At 39.3% G+C, this 17,662-nt stretch overlaps 1 protein-coding gene across 2 annotated transcripts in view; it reads left to right on the forward strand.

Moving 5' to 3' along the window:
* Klhl42 (kelch like family member 42) overlaps window positions 1-7,223 on the forward strand; it is a 68,095-nt gene extending 60,872 nt beyond the window's left edge. For both annotated transcript variants that reach the window (XM_004874679.4, XM_087200259.1), the window contains one exon: window positions 1,346-7,223. In XM_004874679.4, the coding sequence (XP_004874736.1) occupies window positions 1,346-1,797 (452 nt within the window). In that variant the 3' untranslated portion in view covers window positions 1,798-7,223. The remainder of the gene's footprint in view (window positions 1-1,345) is intronic.
* The last annotated feature ends 10,439 nt before the right edge of the window (window positions 7,224-17,662 follow it).

The following is a 17,662-nucleotide window of genomic DNA, read 5'->3' on the forward strand; positions in this document are numbered from 1 at the left end:
TAGCTCAGTGGTTCCTCTGCCTGCCTCTCAAGTGTAAGGTCCGTAGTTCCATCTCCGGTACCAAAAAAGAAAAGAAAGGATGCAGTGATTTTCCCTAAAGTTGGCTTAGGTGGGCCGGGGATTTAGCTCAGTGGCACCGCACCTGCCTTGAAAGTGCAAGGTCCCGAGTTTGATCCCCAGTACAAAAAACAAAACAAAACAAAAAAAGAAGATAGCTTAGGTATTAATTAAAAATAATTAAGAAAATTAATAATGGCATTTATTAAAAATATCAAAGCAGCCTTTCATGCAGTCCATCTGACCTTCCTTGTTCCTTCCTACCTGCCTTCCTTCCTTCCTTTCTTCCTTTACTAGTGTCCTGTGAAAAGTCTTTGCTAGTGTGTCTCTGGTGTTAAAATTGGAAATCAGGCTTGCCAAATGAGTCTATGCCTTATTAAAAGGCAGGAGGTGAGACTTAAATTTCCCCTACTTATGATTTTGTGTCTTTTTCTCTGGGTGGTACCTGGATACATTACCTTGCTATTTGTCATGTTTCTTAAAATCAGATGTAAAGAATAGACCCCTAAACTGGGTGTGATGGTGCATACTTGTAGTCCCAGCACTTTGGGAGGCTGAGGCAGGAGGACTGCAAGTTTCAGCTCAGATCGAGCAACTTAACAAGACCCTGTCTCAAAACAAAAAATAAAAATGGCCCGGGATGTAGTTCAGTGTGAAAGTCTTGAATTCAATTCCCAGTACTGGGAGGAAAAATTTTAAAAGACTAGACCTGGGGAGCTCAGCCCAAACCACACCCCACTCTGTACCAGGGATCGAACAGGACCTTGTGTTTGCCAGGCAGGTGCAGTGCCTCTGAGCTACCATCTTGACCCATCCTGCCTCTTGTATTACCCAGTCAGTCATTCTGTAGCTGTTGATGAGGCTCTGGGCTCTGATTCTTTTGACTCTGATCAGGTAGCTCAAAGGGTGAGAGTAGCAGGTGGAGAAACTGTGTTCCCCTCACAGCTGCGCATTCCTCTGGGTTTGACTCTGCGACTGTGCAAGGAGGGACATGCCTGAAAGGGGGCAGGCAGTTCTGAACCCAAATGCATCTTTCCCTAGTCATTTGGAAAACTGTTTCTCCTTTATCCATTTTTTTTGTTGTTGTTTTTTTTTTTTTTTGGTACCGGCGATCAAACTCGGAACCTTCCACTTGTGAGGCAGACAGTGGATCCACTGAGCTAAATCCCCAGCCCTATCCATTTTGATAAAACAGTTTTACTTTCTGTGATGAAATGCTTATACATAGCCTGTGTAGGCCATGGTGCTCCTGGTGGCTGAATCACCATTTGGCTTTTTTCTATTTCAGACCGTAACATGAACATTTTGCAGTACTGCCCCACGTCTGACATCTGGATGCTGTTTGAAACCTGTGATGTCCATATTCGGAAGCAGCAGATGGTGTCTGTGGAAGAGACCATCTACATTGTGGGTGGGTGTCTGCACGAACTTGGGTCCAACCGAAGAAGCAGCCAGAGTGAGGACATGCTCACTGTGCAGTCCTACAACACGGTCACGCGGCAGTGGCTCTACCTCAAGGAGAACACATCCAAGTCAGGTCTCAACCTGACCTGCGCACTCCATAATGATGGCATCTACATCATGAGCAGAGATGTCACTCTCTCGACCAGCTTGGAGCATCGTGTTTTCCTTAAGTACAATATTTTTTCAGACAGCTGGGAAGCATTTCGGCGTTTCCCAGCCTTTGGACATAACTTGCTGGTTTCTTCTCTTTATCTGCCTAATAAAACAGAAACATGACTATATTGATCTAGTTTTTTTCAGAAAACCTGGTTCAAGATGTACACACACATACACATCACACACATACACAAGGGAGACTGAATTTTAAAGGGAAAATGTATGTTAAAGTAGTCACATATATACCAGTGGCAGCTGTAATAAGCTTACTCAAACTAATTACTTGAAAAGTTGTGAAAAAAAGAGACTAGAAGTGTATTATGTTTTAAATTACTGATTTTTAAATTACAGGAGCAAATCCTTGGTATGTTTTCATCAAAACACGATACTAGGTCCAGTAACTGAAATGAATCATTAAAAACTAGCTTAGTAAAGGACTAATTGATGTGAATGGCAAAAATGGTTTTTAAACCTAACTTAATTTAGATCTAGATTAATTTAGATTTAGGTTACTTGAAATAGGATTAATATTTTGGTTTGTTTTTTTGGTACCAGGGATTGAACTCGGGTCCTTGCACTTGTGCAGCAGGCAGCGAAACCACTGAGCTAAATCCCTGGCCCAGGATTAATATTTTAAGTGAGAGGTTCTCTTTTCTGTTTATTGTTTACTTGACAAACATATTAATGTTAATGACAAACATATTAATACTAATGTTGCCATTCTCTCTCCCCTCGTCCTATCCACAGATATTTCCAACATGTTTATAGAAGGGTTCTGTGTTCAAATATTTATTCATGCACTACTTTGCAGGAAACCTACAATAATGAAATGTTAGAATGGATCCCTGAATGCATTCATTCCCACCACAACTAGCATAAAATTATTCCCAGCTATTTTTCCAATTATGGATGCTGAATAAACAGACTGATAAAACCTCTTACTTCATATGTGGCAAATTGGAAATTATATGGTTCACAAAACATTGCATTCCCAGACATTGTATATTTTAAAGGTGTAAAAGGATGGATAGGTACATGTTTTTTTAAACTTGAAAAGGAAAGGATATACCATATAAGAAAAATAATTTGCCTTTAAGAGTTCCTTTATTGAATGTATTTGACTTTTGTTTAAAGATTGAAACAAAACTTTATCATATTTAAATTGGTATGCTTTCTAATTTAATCTTAGCTTTGTAATTCATGTTTTGCTTTTGTGGACTAAGATGAGGATGGCTTTAAAGCATTTGTGCTGGAAAGAGAGGAGAAGAAGTTCTTCTAGAAGTGGACTTTTCTCTGTTGGTCTTCCTAAAGTTAGGTAAAGTGCTGAGTTGCCTTGGGTGGGAATGTAGTTCACACAGCGCTATTAGTGAAATAGCTCCAGGAATTCCACTAAGCCAGTTAACAGTGGGTAAAACATCTGCCAATCATAGAATGGTGTTTTTCAGAAACATGCACCTAGGCTGGGGTGTAGCTCTGTGGTAGAACACATGCATACAGGAGGGCCTGGGTTCAATCCCCAGGACCAAAAAACAAAACAAATTAGAAAAATTTTATTTTGCTTAAATACTTTCTGAGATTATCTGGTAATTTGTAATAGAGAATCTATTGACTTGCTAGCCAAAGGCCATTGCTCTGCACAAATAGCAGCCAGAACTGTATTAGAGCAGGCTGTAATTTTAGTTAAAGCATGCCTTGCTTTAAGAAAGCTCTGTAGAAAAAAATGGTCATAGTAAATTCACATATTCCACAGTTATGCTGTGTAGTATGCAGATGTGATGCATAGGAGCTAAAAACAGAGTTTTTCATTTACGAAGTCACTACAGGATTTTTTTTTTTTTTAACAACCATGGCCTCTAGTATATTTAAAAGAAGAAACTAATTATAAAAACATTTTTGCATGACTTTTCAGGAGCACTTCTATTAGGTTAATGTGAGTAAGCCTATATTTTGGACATGGAGAGGGGTCTTTGTATCTTGTTACCAAATAATTCTTGTGTGTGTGGAAATGCTTTTTGTTTTGTTTTGGAGACAGCGTCTTGCTGTGTAGTCCAGGCTGGCCTTGAACTCATAGTAACCCTTCTGCCTCAAGTGCTTGGATTATAGACGTGTGCCACCATGCCTGGCATTACCAAAATAATTCTATCAGTCTATTTATAATGGTGTTTTAAAGTCAATCTCTTTTTGTCTCTGTGTCTTTCTGTCTCTCTCTTAAGGACTATTGTAATTCAGTCTGGCCTCACACTCTTAATCCTCCTGTTTCAGCCTCTTGAGTGCTGGGATTACAGGTATGCAGCACCACATCTATCTCCATTTAAGGGCTTCTAAATCATACCCATTCATTCTCAAATTCTAAGCATTTTTCCTTCTTTTGGTACCGGGGATCTAACTCGAGACCTTGTGCTTGTGAGGCAGGCAGCGGGACCACTGAGCTAAATCCCCAGCTGAGCATTTTTCTTTTAAGAAAAAAATTTGAGTTGAAATATTCCTGGGAATGGTAAATAATAGATTTTTTAATATTCATTGTAGAATTGGATTTCCAGTGCGCTGTAGTTTTATTATACACATTTAAAAATTGAATTTGTCAAGGCTAGGGATTTGGCTCATTGACAGTGTTCCTGCCTCGCAAGCACAAGGTCCTGAGTTCCATCCTGATACTGAAAGAAAAAATTTGAATTTGTTTTTGTTTTTATAGAGCTTGATTTTTTCAAGGCTTAAACTGATATATTCAGAATACTGTAGCCAACTGAATTAGTACTGGACAAACAATTGGAGATTAGTTTATAAATAACCAGATCATATAAAGTATGCTGGCAACCAATTAGTTCTCTTTCTGATTACATTATTTGAGCCAACAGGCTCAAATAATACTGATGATTAAACTCTTAGACCAAGTGAAGTATACTCATCCACAGAGCTCTCTAACACACCAGGTTTTATGTGTATGTATATGTGCACGTGAATGTTATGTTTGCTTGTATACTGTCGCCTCTTTAAGAGATGGACTCCTACCAACTAAGACTTTGTTATTCTTGGCTGCCAGCAGTGCTTGGGAAGGTAGAATGTGTAATAGCAGATCTGTGGATTTTATGACATCACTTTTCCAGTGTGCACATCAGCTGTGTTAACACCTTGAGGGGAGTTTTAACAGCTCTGTGCTTATTGGTGCCACTGTTTTGTTAAGGAGTACTTAGAATGAAGGCATTGTTTCTTTGAAAATCTGCCCTCATCCTCTAGGACTATCCTTTATTCTTTGAGAATACTTCTTTTTTCCCCATTCATTGCTTTTCCACAGTTTTTCTTTTTGAGATGGTTCTGAAGGGCACCGACTTCCCACTGTTGCTGGGAGATGGCTGGGATGATCCCTGGTGGGGCTTCCTGGCTGGGAGCAGCTTGCCCTACAGAGGACAGTCTGGGTGATGGAGAGTGAGTCCCAAGTGGTTGGACAAGGAGATGATGGTTTCGTTTGTCTGTCACTCTTTCTGCCTTTCCTTTCAGCACCCTTAGAGGCCTCTCCCCTTAGCATCCTTTAAAAGGTTTTATTATGAATGTGTAAGAGCGGATTACTTCAACAATGTTGGTTAAGTTATAATAAAGTATTTAGAAGGTGATGGATACTAGTATGAGGCAAACAAAAGGATTAAAATAAAGCATGAAAACCAAAGAAAATTAAACTGACATTTTAAAAAAACCAAGGTTCCAAGTAATTCCAAGTGCCTTAGCTATCAAAGCTATACTGAAGTATATAGTATAGTGCTTTTTCTCTAAAGCATTCTCTACAGAGAATGAAGTAAATGTTTTCTTTCAGTGAAGTTGTTTATGGAGCACAGAGTATGCATTGTTTTCAGATTTCCAGAGAAGGTAGGACCCTACCTTAGAGGTAACTGGAGAAGAAAGGCCTTGGTCCTTTTATTTATTTATTTATTTATTTTGGTACCGGGTATCAAACTCAGGACCTTGTGCTTGCCAGGCAGGGCCTTGGTCTTTTTTATCAACCAGCACTTAATGAGCAGTGCTTGATGATACAGTTCACTTAAGAAGCAGTGATCAAGGGAAGATGGGTGAGTGTCAGATGCCTTCTTCCTAGACCAGGGACAGGAATATAGGATTTAAGTGCATTATGAAGTGCTTGCACTTTGTGCCAGGGTTGGATCTCAGAATCTATGTCAAATCAATGCTTCCAGACACCCTTTACTAGTCTCTCAGAGCGGAATGAAGCCTATTTTCCATCCATATCTTAGATGTAAGGGTGAAGGAATTAAGTGAGTAGATCTCTCTCAAAATGGCTTTAAAAGTAGTGAGCTGATTCAGCCCAATTTCCTGGCTATGAGAAATACGTATTTGGAATGTCTGTCAGTAGAGGACAGTGTTAAGAACTGGGAACACAGGCATAAATAAGGTGCAGCTTCCGACCTTGAGTTTACAGCCTTGAAGCAATGTCCACTTGAATTGTCTCAAGCAGGCTTCCTTTCCAGAGTTGCCCATTCTCATCAGGCACATTGAACTCTGGTCTGGCAGCCCCTCAGGTTTCACTGAACCTGTCCTTTGCTCCATGATTTCATAGTAATCACAAAACAGTTTTTCTTTAAATTTGAATATACCATATGTTTTAGTTTTTTTACTGTGTACTTTTTTAAATTACATTTTTGATCTCCATACTTCATTTTTGTGAAACACTAAAATTATGTGATCTGCTTTATTTACACATATTCACTGAGCACTGCAGGCTTTACTGCTGAGGGGTCAGCATCCTGATCTTGTGAAAGGAGTGACAGCAGGAAGTAAGAATTTGGACTGAGGCAAACTGAGTGCATGTGTGTTTAAACCTATGCTTTTAAACACTTTCATGATCGCTTCTCGGCCTTTTGGCTAAGATCAAGTGTAAACACTTTCATGAAAAGTATTAGTAAGAATTGTTCACTCAGACGCCAGTCCCCACTAAAATGAGTTGATTTTGCTTTTTTGATAATTACCAAATGGTAGTTTTCCATCTGTATGTTTTATTCACAAAAGAGTGTTTTTCCCTTTCCTGTGTTAACTTAGGAACATCCTCTGAAACACACACACATACACACACACACGCTAATGACTGTATTTGACATAACCATCATTATCCATTCCTACAGGATCCAGACTATGCATAATAGATGGCCAATTTGAAGAGCAAAAGGGTGCTGAAATAGCTTTTGTAGGGTTGGCTAGTGCCTTATCAGTTGATTGGCATAGTTTATTATTGATAAAAGTAATGTGTGATTTGGATTATTGTGTCACTTAAAATCTTCAGAGTAGGGGCACTTTATAGCTGGCCCTACAATGTTCTATGTAGTAGTCATTTGAGGGTTGTAGAATGTATAGTTGTATTTTGTTGGAGTCTTTGTTAAAAGGGTCCTATTAAGGCCTCAATTTCAAGTGTGGCTTAAAAAATGTGAGCATTGTGCCATGATTCACTGAAATGTAATGATGCCTATGAAGCACTCACTACAACAACATTCACTCTATAACTAGAGCTATGGAAGAAAATTTCTTCAAATAAAATAGTTCTAAATCTGTTTTTGTTGTATTAGGTTCTATATACCAGCTATGTATCAGGGCTACACCAGAATGGGGAGGAAAGAGGGGAGTGGTAGGAAGAACTCCTGAATCTTAGGGATGCCAGGTCAACACTTGGGAGCCTGGAAGGGACGTGCCTCTTCCCCCTTCCTACTGGGGAGAAAAGCTATGCTGGGGTGAAAACAGCCAAGGTGTAGGGGAGAGAGGTGCTCAAGACTGCTCTGAGTCCTGTGTATCCATGGACTCTTCTTCAGTTAGCCCCAATGTGAGCTCGAGTCCTTAGACTTTGGAGTAAAAGGGAAAATCCAAATCCCATTGCTCAGCAGATACTTTTATTTTGAAATTTTTCTCACTTAACTTTTAATAACTCTTCAAGGGCTCAGCATGATGGCACACATCTGTAATCCCAGCATTTGGGAGGCTGAGGCAAGAAGGTTGCTGTGAGTTCAGGCCAGCCTGGGCTACCCAGTGAGCCCTTGTTCTCAAAAAACAAAAAACCCCCTCTTCAATCCAGAAAAGCTAAAACACACAACTCTTGTCCTTTATGTAGTTATGACTCTGGCTTTGAGGCTGGGAAAGGGGTGTGGAGGACAGTGCTACAAAATAGGGTCCAGTGACTAGAAACTGTTACATAGTTGTTAATTTCCTTCTAGCCTTTGCCCAGTGCATTGGAACACATAGGTACATATGCACATACCCTTCTCATACAGTTTTTAAAACTAGCCCACTTAAAATTCTACTGCTGTCTTATAAAAAAACCCAAAGACATAACCTCCCTCCTTCCCAAGCAACTGCATCCAGTGGTGATCTATGGTTCATTGATTCCCAAGTCTAGGGTTGTTAGGAGTGTCCATCGCTCCTGAGTGCACAGCTGATCACTGAGTTTTGACAGCCTGTGAATAAATGAATTCCAGAGCATAGTGATGGGGGAGAAGGAGGTTGGCTAATACAGCAGAAAAACACCCCACACTAATGACTCACTCTGTGCCAGGAACTCTTTTCGGCTTCTTGTATTTAAGTCACCCAATCCTCGCATTGATCCCATGTGGTAAATACAAATGTGTTCCCCACTTTACAGCTGAAGACACTGAGACATGACGGGTTGAAAATTGCCACTTGGGAAATGGCAAAAGGGAGAGAATTACATACATTAGTCACTGGTTCAAAGTATACACTTGCCTGTTGGTGGCAAATAGCAAGGTTCCCTTCCCGGTGGGTTTCTGGGTCAACTAGTCTGATTCTGCTTTCAGCAGAATGTTTCTTGGCTGTCCCTGAGTGGTATGTGGCCATGCTGAAGTCCTCTTGTTGGCATGGCTGCAGGAGGTACATGGGGGGAAGCCTGAAAACCTGTGAAGGCTAAGGGAGCCCAAGGCCCTTTTTTCCCATTAACATTTCCTTGTCAATAAAACCCCCTTAAAAGGCCAGTTAGACCCAGGCGTGGTGGTGTACACCTGTAATCTCAGCACTCTGAGAGGCTAAGGCAGGAGGATCACAAGTTCCAGACCTGCTTAAGCAATTTGGCAAAACTGTCTCAAAAAAGGAGGGGGGCTAGGGAAAGCCCTGGGATCATTCCTCAGTACCACAAAACAAAATAAAAGAGATACTGTTAGGTTTATCTTATAACACTGTGGGATAAAGGCCCAGATTCAGTGGAGCCTGTTTCTTGAAATTAGAGCCTACCTTTTTGATTTTTCTTATCCATGGGCTCCCTACCCTGAGGGTACCAATCTCTCCCTCAGCTTTGGAAAAACTTGAAACAGTAGAGCCTGCCCTTGCCAGACTACATCTGGAAGGAGGAAATGCTGCTTAATAAAAATGATAATGTCCATGTGGCAGGAAGGGCTTGGGGAATGAAATTCCCACTCTTTCTTTGCCTCTGCCAAAGGTCCAGTCCTACTCCATTATTCTGACTGCTAATGAAGTTTTGACTGAAGCAGAGAATCTGGTCCCATAGTTCTGAAGGAGCAGAGCCTCTGCCTCTACTGACTGCCTGTTGCAGGTAGAAGGCTTTATTTAAAGGCATGACATTTAGGCTGACTGAGGGAACGTCCCAGTTTTACCATTTTGTGGCTGTCCAGCATTGATCATGCTACTCATTCTCCCTGGGCTTCAGTTTATCTGTAAAGTAGGAAAATGATAGTATTCACCTTATGGAATCATAACAAGAACTGTCTGAACAAATCTGTGTAGAGTGCTCAGGAAGGTGTCTGGCATGTGGTCAGCACACGCTGAATGCAAGCTGTTAAAAACTGTTGGCTGTTCCTTTATGCTTTCCAATGGGGCAGCTTGGCTGGAAGTCTTTCCCATTCTTAAAATATCTTAGTGAAGGCCTGTAGTACTGGCCCCCAGGGTGTGAAGGAGGAGCCGAGGAGCTGAGCCCTGTGGGTGCCAGCAGCACCCCCCCCCCTCCTGCCTCTGGCTTCTTGGCCACCCCAGTACCTAGATCCACACCCCAAAGATAAAGGGAGTCATAAAGGCCATGATCCTGAACTTCAGAAGATAGAGCAGAAGTGAACAACAGAAAGAGGGCCACTCTGAGGCTCATTGGTGAAAATTGAAGCCCACTGGAAAAGTGAAGAAAATCTCTGCAATAAAGACACACCAGACCATTGTAGTTGGTAAGTTGGAGGGATCACCACCTTCCATCAGAACCTGGACCATCTTCAGGGAAAGGGCAGCTGGACCCTGCAGTAGAACCTTGCAGAGTTCAACCCTGCAAGAGTTCAGGGAGCTCAACTTGGGCCTTGCATCCAGAAAGTAGCCTGAATCTCAAGGGACTCCTGCAGCTTGCTGAGACTAATTGACTTAGATCTGCACACTGTTGCCCATGTTGTTTATTGTGACAGCACAGTCATACCCTGAAAGAGGCCTTTCATTTTAATTTTTTATTTTCAAAGTTATTCTTTTCTATTTTTAATTTTAATTTTTTCTTCTTTTCAATTTTTTATTTTCTTTTTTCTTCTTTTTCTTTTTTTCTTTTCTTTCACTCTCACTCTCTCTCTCCCACCTTGTTCTTCATCTCTCTCCCTTTTCCTGTTCCTGTCCTAATTTGGATTTCTTTTTTTTTCCACTCTTTTTCCTTCTCTCAGTTGTCATCAGTTGTAAAGGAAAGTGAATACAGTTTCTAGCTTCCCCATTGCTGTTAGGTTGTTCTGTTCTTGTCTTTGTTCTTTCATTCTGTCTTTTCTTCTTGTCTTCAACAGTTTCCTAGAGTTTGTGTGATCTTACTGTGTCCTCTGGACTCACTTCTAACCTTTCTCTATCCTTCTACCTATCTATCCCTCTCTCCCCTACTCCTTCTAAGTCCCCAACCCAAAGGGTAAAGTTACTATATTGAAGAGTTTATTTACTATAAACTATTTTGGGCTGGTTCTCAATTTTGATTTAATTTGCACAGTTAAAGGTGATAGATTAATAACTACCACAAATTATCATTTTCTAAGCTGTGCTTGATTTTATTGTTGTTGCTGATTATATCAGTTGGGCTAAGGTGCTGTGATTGATCTAATCAGTTGCCCTGAAGAGATTGCCTGAAAATGAGATTGCCTCAGAGTCATTAGAGACTCAAAACCTAAAGACCACCTATGTCTGGAAGACACCACTGAGAAGCAATCATTCCATAAGGGTTCTAAATACAAACAACAAAGATACTTAAAATAAGCAGTATTGAAGTATCAACCCAGGAATTAAACCAAAAACAATACCAACAACAAAAATAAAAATGAGAAGACACCTAAGCAAGGTGCAAACCCAGACTTCCAGTTCACCAAAGGCAAGTTCTGGGGGAAACAAGGTGGGAAAGTCTGATAATGAAACACCTGGACACCCTGAACTGATAACACAGAAAGTAACAAAATTGATGAATGAGGCTCTAGAAAAATTCAAAACAGAAATAATTTCCCAGATATCTACAGAGATGGTGAGAGGAATGAAAGACATGATTAGAGACTCTAGAACAGAAACAGATAAAAAAAAAAATAGATGAGCTCAGGACCATGATGGAAGGCATGAATGCCCAATGTAGGAAAGAAGTGGAATCCATGAAACAGATTCAAACAGATATCCAGGAGATTAGAAACTTGAAAGTATTCTCAGCAGAATGAGCCAAAGTGAAGACAGAATATCAGATATAGAAGACAGGATGGCAGTCAGTGACCATGAAAAGAGAGATCTCTTAAAAATAGTATGGGACCATGAAAAATTGATCCAACAGCTCCTAGATGATGCAAAGAAGAATAATATACGACTGATAGGAGTCCACGAAAAAGCAGGAGAAACTACAAATGACATAAAAAACTGTTCACAGAATTAATGACAGAAAACTTCCCAAACAGAGCAAAAGAATTTGACATACAGATAAGTGAGGCATGTAGGACTACAACTAGCTATGATGAAAAAAAACCAAAAAACAAATGACATCTAGACATATAATAATCAAGATCCCAAAAACCCAACAGAAGAACAAAATACTACAAGCAATTAGAGAAAATTAACAAATCATATACAAAGGAAAGCACATCAGAATCACAGCAGACTTTTCAACACAAACCCTCAAGTCCAGGAGAGCCTGGAGTGAGGTATTTCAAGCCCTAAAAGAAAATAACCTCCAGGAGCCTCTTAGGCCACCATACCATCACCCCATCGCACTGAGGAGGTGAGCCGTGTGGGCGCCATGACTTCCCCCCCGGCTGTGCCGAGCCCTTATCTGTATTCACACCGCAGAGTTGCAGGGGTCATAAAGGACATTGTTCTGAGCTTGAGAAGATAGAGTAGAAGTGAATAACCTCTCTGAGGCCCTTTGATGAAAATTAAAGCCCAGCAGAAAAGTGAAGAAAATCTCTGCAATAAAGGCACACCAGACCACCTTAGTTGGGGGAGCAGCAGTGTAGACCAGGGCAGTGCAGCTGCAAGCAGATCCCAGCCAGGGCTCTGCCCTGACCCAAGAGACTGGGGCACACTGGCCCAAGCCAAGAGTCCGCCTGGAAAAGAGCTACACAGGGACACAAGCAACATCCAGAGGTTTGCCCCAATGCCATCAGTAAATGCATGAGACCCTAGCCAGAAGCTTGCTCACAACAGGAATTGGGGTGTACAGCTCCCAGCCAAAGGCCCTCCCAGACAACAGCTACATAGGGGCCCTAGGCAGTGGCACACCTACATATCATCACAAGTGTGCACAGGCACGAGACAGAAGCCCACCCAGACAACAGATCAGCTCAGGGATCCAAAAGGCCACCTTTCTGAACCCAGAAATTAGTGTACTGGTGAACAGCAGAGAAAAGACAGCTCTGTGGATTGCTGAGAATTGAAGACCACTGAGTGAGCAAAAAGTTGCCTCAACAGAGGCACAGCAGGCTGCATCTGTTGAAATGAGGAGACATGTAAACAAGTCTCAAAACCAGACTTCCAAATCACCCCAGACAACCCCAAAAGAAATGAGGTGGAACAATCTGATACTCAACCACCAAGACTCCCTTAACTGGCAACAAAAGAAGATCTGGAAAAAATGAAATCAGAAATAATTTCTCAGATAACAGTAGAGATTGTGTCCATAGTGCAAGACATGATTAATAAATCTAGAGTGGAAACAGATAAAAAAAAAATAGAGGAGCTGAGGAACATGATGGAATCCCAACATAGGAAACAAATGGAATCCATAAAACAGATGCAAACAGATTTCCAGGAGATTAAAAACTCCATTGAAAGCTTATGCAGCAGAATGAGCCAATGTGAGAACAGAATTTCTGATACAGAAGATAAGATTGCAATTAGTGAGCAGGAAAAGAAAAAAGTTTTTAAATAGTGAGGGATCATGAGAAATCAATCCAGCAGCTGCTAGACGATGCAAAGAAGAATAACATAAGACTGATCAGATGCAATGAAGAAACAGGAGAGAGTGCAGATGACATAAAAAACTGTTCACAGAAGTGATGGCAGAAAACTTCCCAAGCAAGGGAAAAGAACTTGACATACAGATAAGTGAGGCATATAGGATTCCAACTAGCCTTGACCCCCCCAAAAAAAGATCTACATATAGGCATATAATAGTTAAGATTCCAGAAAGCCAACAGAAGAACAAAATTCTGCAAGCAGTTAGAGAAAAGAAACAAATCACATACAAAGAAAAGCCCATCAGAATCACAGCAGACTTCTCAACTCAAACCCTTAAGGCAAGAAGAGCTTGGAGTGATGTATTTCAAGCCCTAAAGGAAAACAGCCTCCAACCCAGAGTGATGTATCCTCCAAAACTATCTTTCAAGATTGATGGAGAAATAAGATACTTTCATGACAAAGAGCATCTTAGGAACTTGATGAATACCAAACCAGCACTCCAAAAACTTTTAGACAATATCCTAGGAAGAGACAGTGAGGATCACAACTCCAGGAATCCCAGCAGAATGAATCCATCAGGCATGACAAGAAATTAAGTGCAAAGGGGGAGAATCCAACAAAAAGAAAAATTCATGACAATGATAAATCAATATGTATCAGTTATAACTATCAATGTTTTTTTCCATTAAGTTTATTGGTACATTTCAGGTATAAAATACAGTTACATTCATCACTGGGATCTTGTACCTTTACATGATGTATCTTGGTTATTTTTTTCCCCTTCCCCTGCCATCCTTTCACCTGCTCCACCCTTCCCTATTTGCAAAGACTTTATTTTGCAAAGCCCATTTATTTTTGTTTTCTCATATTTTTTCTTTTCTTTTTTTTCCTTTTCTCTACCTCTCCCACTTTCCCTACTCCTTTAGACCTTTTCTTCCTATTACAGAATATCAATTGTACATTGTAAAATTACAGTATTAAAATTTACAGGAATTACCACAGATTTTACAGAATTTAAAAGGATACAGAAAGCATATTACAAAAATCTTTTGGGAACTAAATTTGACAACTTCTAAGAAGTACCTTGGAAGACAAATTAATGAAACTGACTCTGGAGGAAATATGAAATTTGAATAGTACTTATTAAAGAAAGTATATTCCTAGCTTTAAAAACTACCTATATGACAACAAGCTCATATACATTTTAACTGATAAATTATATCAAACATTTAAAGCAGAAGAAAGAAGGAACACATCTCCCTTCATTTTAGAAAATCAACATTGTGCTAATCCTAAAACTGGATAAAGAATAGAAGAAAAAAGTATGAACATAGATAGAAATTTGTTTAACAAAACAAACTCTTAGAAGTCAGATCTGGCAGTATGTAGAAAGTGGTTTTATTATAGGGATGGCAGTGTTGGTCCAGCATTGGATGATACACCCCCACAAGTTATCATTTTGACAGGGGAAAGGAAAAAGACATATGATCCTGTCAGTAGTTAGAGAAAAAGTATTGGACTACATTCTACAGCTGTTCATGGTAAAAGCTATCAGGAGACTAGAAGTATAACAGGACCTTCTCAACAGATAAACCATGTACTCCATACTTCCAGCAAAAATGCCTTATATGCATGGAAAGATACAATGCTTTCTCCCTATGGAGGGCAACAAGGGCAGATATGCCTACTCTTCATCTGTCCATTAAACTTTGAAACATAGGCCCAAACCAAAATAGTCTGTCAATAAAAAGACACAATTAGCATATGAAATGAAATATGTAGATGAAATGATCATCTACAGAGAAAATACTAAGAAATCTCTTGGAACCCCTAGAACTTGTATTTGAATTTATCAGGATTAGAAAACACAAGGTATATATAAAAATTCAGGTCTCTGAAGAATTAGATATTGAAATTTAAAAGTTATGTAGGAGTACAAAGGACCTAGAAAAGTAAACAAAACAAAACAAAACAGAAAACAGTGTTTGAAGACATTTATGATGTAATTTTAAGACTTCCTTTAAATCTACAGTCATCAAGGCAGTGTTGGTGTAAGGAAAGACATATAGATCAATGGGATAAAACAGAGAATCTAGAAATAGAATCACACAATAATCAAAAATTATTTAACATTACAATATTATAGAACATAAACTCAATTCAAGAGCAGAGGAAAAGATAGTGTTTTCAGCAAATGTTACTAGAATACTTGGTATCCATATGAAAAAATTTAACCTCAACCTTTTATTTCCATATATAAATATAACTTGAAAGGATCTATGAACCTAAATATGAAAGACTAAAACTATAAAACTTTCAGAAGAAATTGTAAGGGAAAATATTCATGAATTTAGGGTAGGCAAGAATTTCCTAGGATACAAAAAACATGATGTATGAAAGAAAGAAATTGATGCATGAGATTCCATCAAAATTTAGAACTTAAAATGACATCGTTAAGAAAATGAAAAGTAGTCCTTAAACAGACTATATTTATAATGCATATAACCTAAGAGCAGAATATATAAAGAACTCTTACAGCTCATTGATAGACAGCCCAATTAAAAAGTAGATGCAGGAAGATGATAAATAGCCAGTACAGATATGTACTGACTTATCGTCATGAATTTTTCTTTTTGTTGGATTCTTCCCCTTTGCATTTAATTTCTTGTCACACCTAATGGATTAATTCTGCTGGGCTTCCTGGGGTTGTGATCCTCATTGTTGTTTCCTAGGATATTGTCTAAAAGTTTTTGGAGGGTTGGTTTGGTATTCATCAAGTTCCTAAAGTGCTCTTTGTCATGAAAGTATCTTATTTCTCCATCAATTTTGAAAGATAGTTTTGGAGGGTACATCAATCTGGGTTGGAGGCTGTTTTCCTTTAGGGCTTTAAATACATCACTCCAAGCTCTTCTAGCCTTGAGGGTTTGCATTGAGAAGTCTTATGTGATTCTGATGGGCTTTCCTTTGTATGTTATTTGTTACTTTTCTCTAACTGCTTGTAGAATTTTGTTCTCCTGTTCTGTTTCTAAAATATTAACTATTATATGCCTATGTGTAGATGTTTTTTGATCATGGCTAGTTGGAATCCTATATGCCTCACTTATCTGTATGTCAAGTTCTTTTCCCTTGCTTGGGAAGTTTTCTGCCATCACTTCTGTGAACAGTTTTTTTTATGCCATCTGCACCCTCTCTTGTTTGTTCATTGACTGCAATCAGTCTTATGTTATTCTTGTTTGCATTGTCTAGCAGCTGCTGGATTGATTTCTTGTGGTCCCTTATAATTTTAAAGAAATTTTTCTTTTCCTGGTCATTAAGTGCAATCTTATCTTCTATGTCAGAAATTCTGTTCTCACATTGGCTCATTCTGCTGCATAAGCTTTCAATGGAGTTTTTAATCTCCTGGAAATCTGTTTGCATCTGTTTTATGGATTCCGTTTGTTTCCTATGTTGGGATTCCATCATGTTCCTCAGTTCCTCTATTTTTTTATCTGTGTCTTCTCTAGATTTATTTATCATGTCTTGCACTATGGGCACAATCTTTACCTGTTATCTGAGAAATTATTTCTGATTTCATTTTTTCTAGATCCTCTTTTGTTGCCACTTCAGGGAGTCCAGGTGGTTGGGTATCACAATTTTCCATCTCATTTCCCTTGGGGTTGCTTAAGGTGATCTGGAAGTCTGGTTTTGAGACGTGTTTACATGCCTTCTCATTTTGAGTGGGGGGTGTTGCTGGCACCTGCACGGCTCACCTGTGCACTGAGAAGGGTGGTAGGGTGGCCCAGAAGCCTCCTCTGGGTACTGAGAGTGGCTCACCTCCTGTGTGCTGGTGGAGGTTTTGGTATGGCAGCCCAGAACCCTCCTACTGGGTGCTGGGAGCGGCTCACCTCATGTTCACTGAGGGGCAACTATCAATGTTAATTGTGTCAATTCACCAATTAAAGGAAATAGACTAGCAGAATGGCTCAAGAAGCAAGATCCAACAATATACTGCATACAAGAAACACACTTAATTTAAAAAGAAACTCATAGACTGAAAGTTAAAGGATGGAATAAAATACTCCATGTGACAGGAACAAAAAAAAACCAGGAGTAGCTATCCTCTTTGCAGATCAAGTGGATTTCAAACTAAAATCTGAAACACTTCTGGTCCCAAGAATTTCAAATAAGCAATAGTCAACTTGTATGTACAAATCTATTGTGAACATGTGTTTTCAGTTCTAAGTAAAAACTTAAGAACAGAACTGTTGGTTCTCAACAGTAATACAAGAAATTTCTATATTGTTTTCCAAAATGGTTTTATCATTTTACATTCACAGTAGCAGTATTAGAAGGTTCTAACTCGTTCATACCTAAGCTGACATTTGTTCTTGTAAAACTTTTAACTTCATCTCCCTAATGAGTGTATAATATGATCTTGTTATTGTACTGATTAGTATATTTCTGATTCTGGTGTTGCACACCTTTCCTTGTGCTGTATTGGCTATTTATCATCTTCTTGTGTCTATTTTTTAATTGGGCTGTCTATTAATGAGCTGTAAGAGTTCTTTATATATTCTTGTAATAGGTTATATATATTATAAATATATTCTGGTTAAAGACTACTTGT

The sequence above is a fragment of the Heterocephalus glaber genome, unplaced genomic scaffold (genome assembly GCF_053883595.1).
Source record: "Heterocephalus glaber isolate CG9 unplaced genomic scaffold, H.glaber_assembly_v1.0 deba00001733, whole genome shotgun sequence".
Lineage (NCBI taxonomy): Eukaryota > Metazoa > Chordata > Mammalia > Rodentia > Bathyergidae > Heterocephalus > Heterocephalus glaber.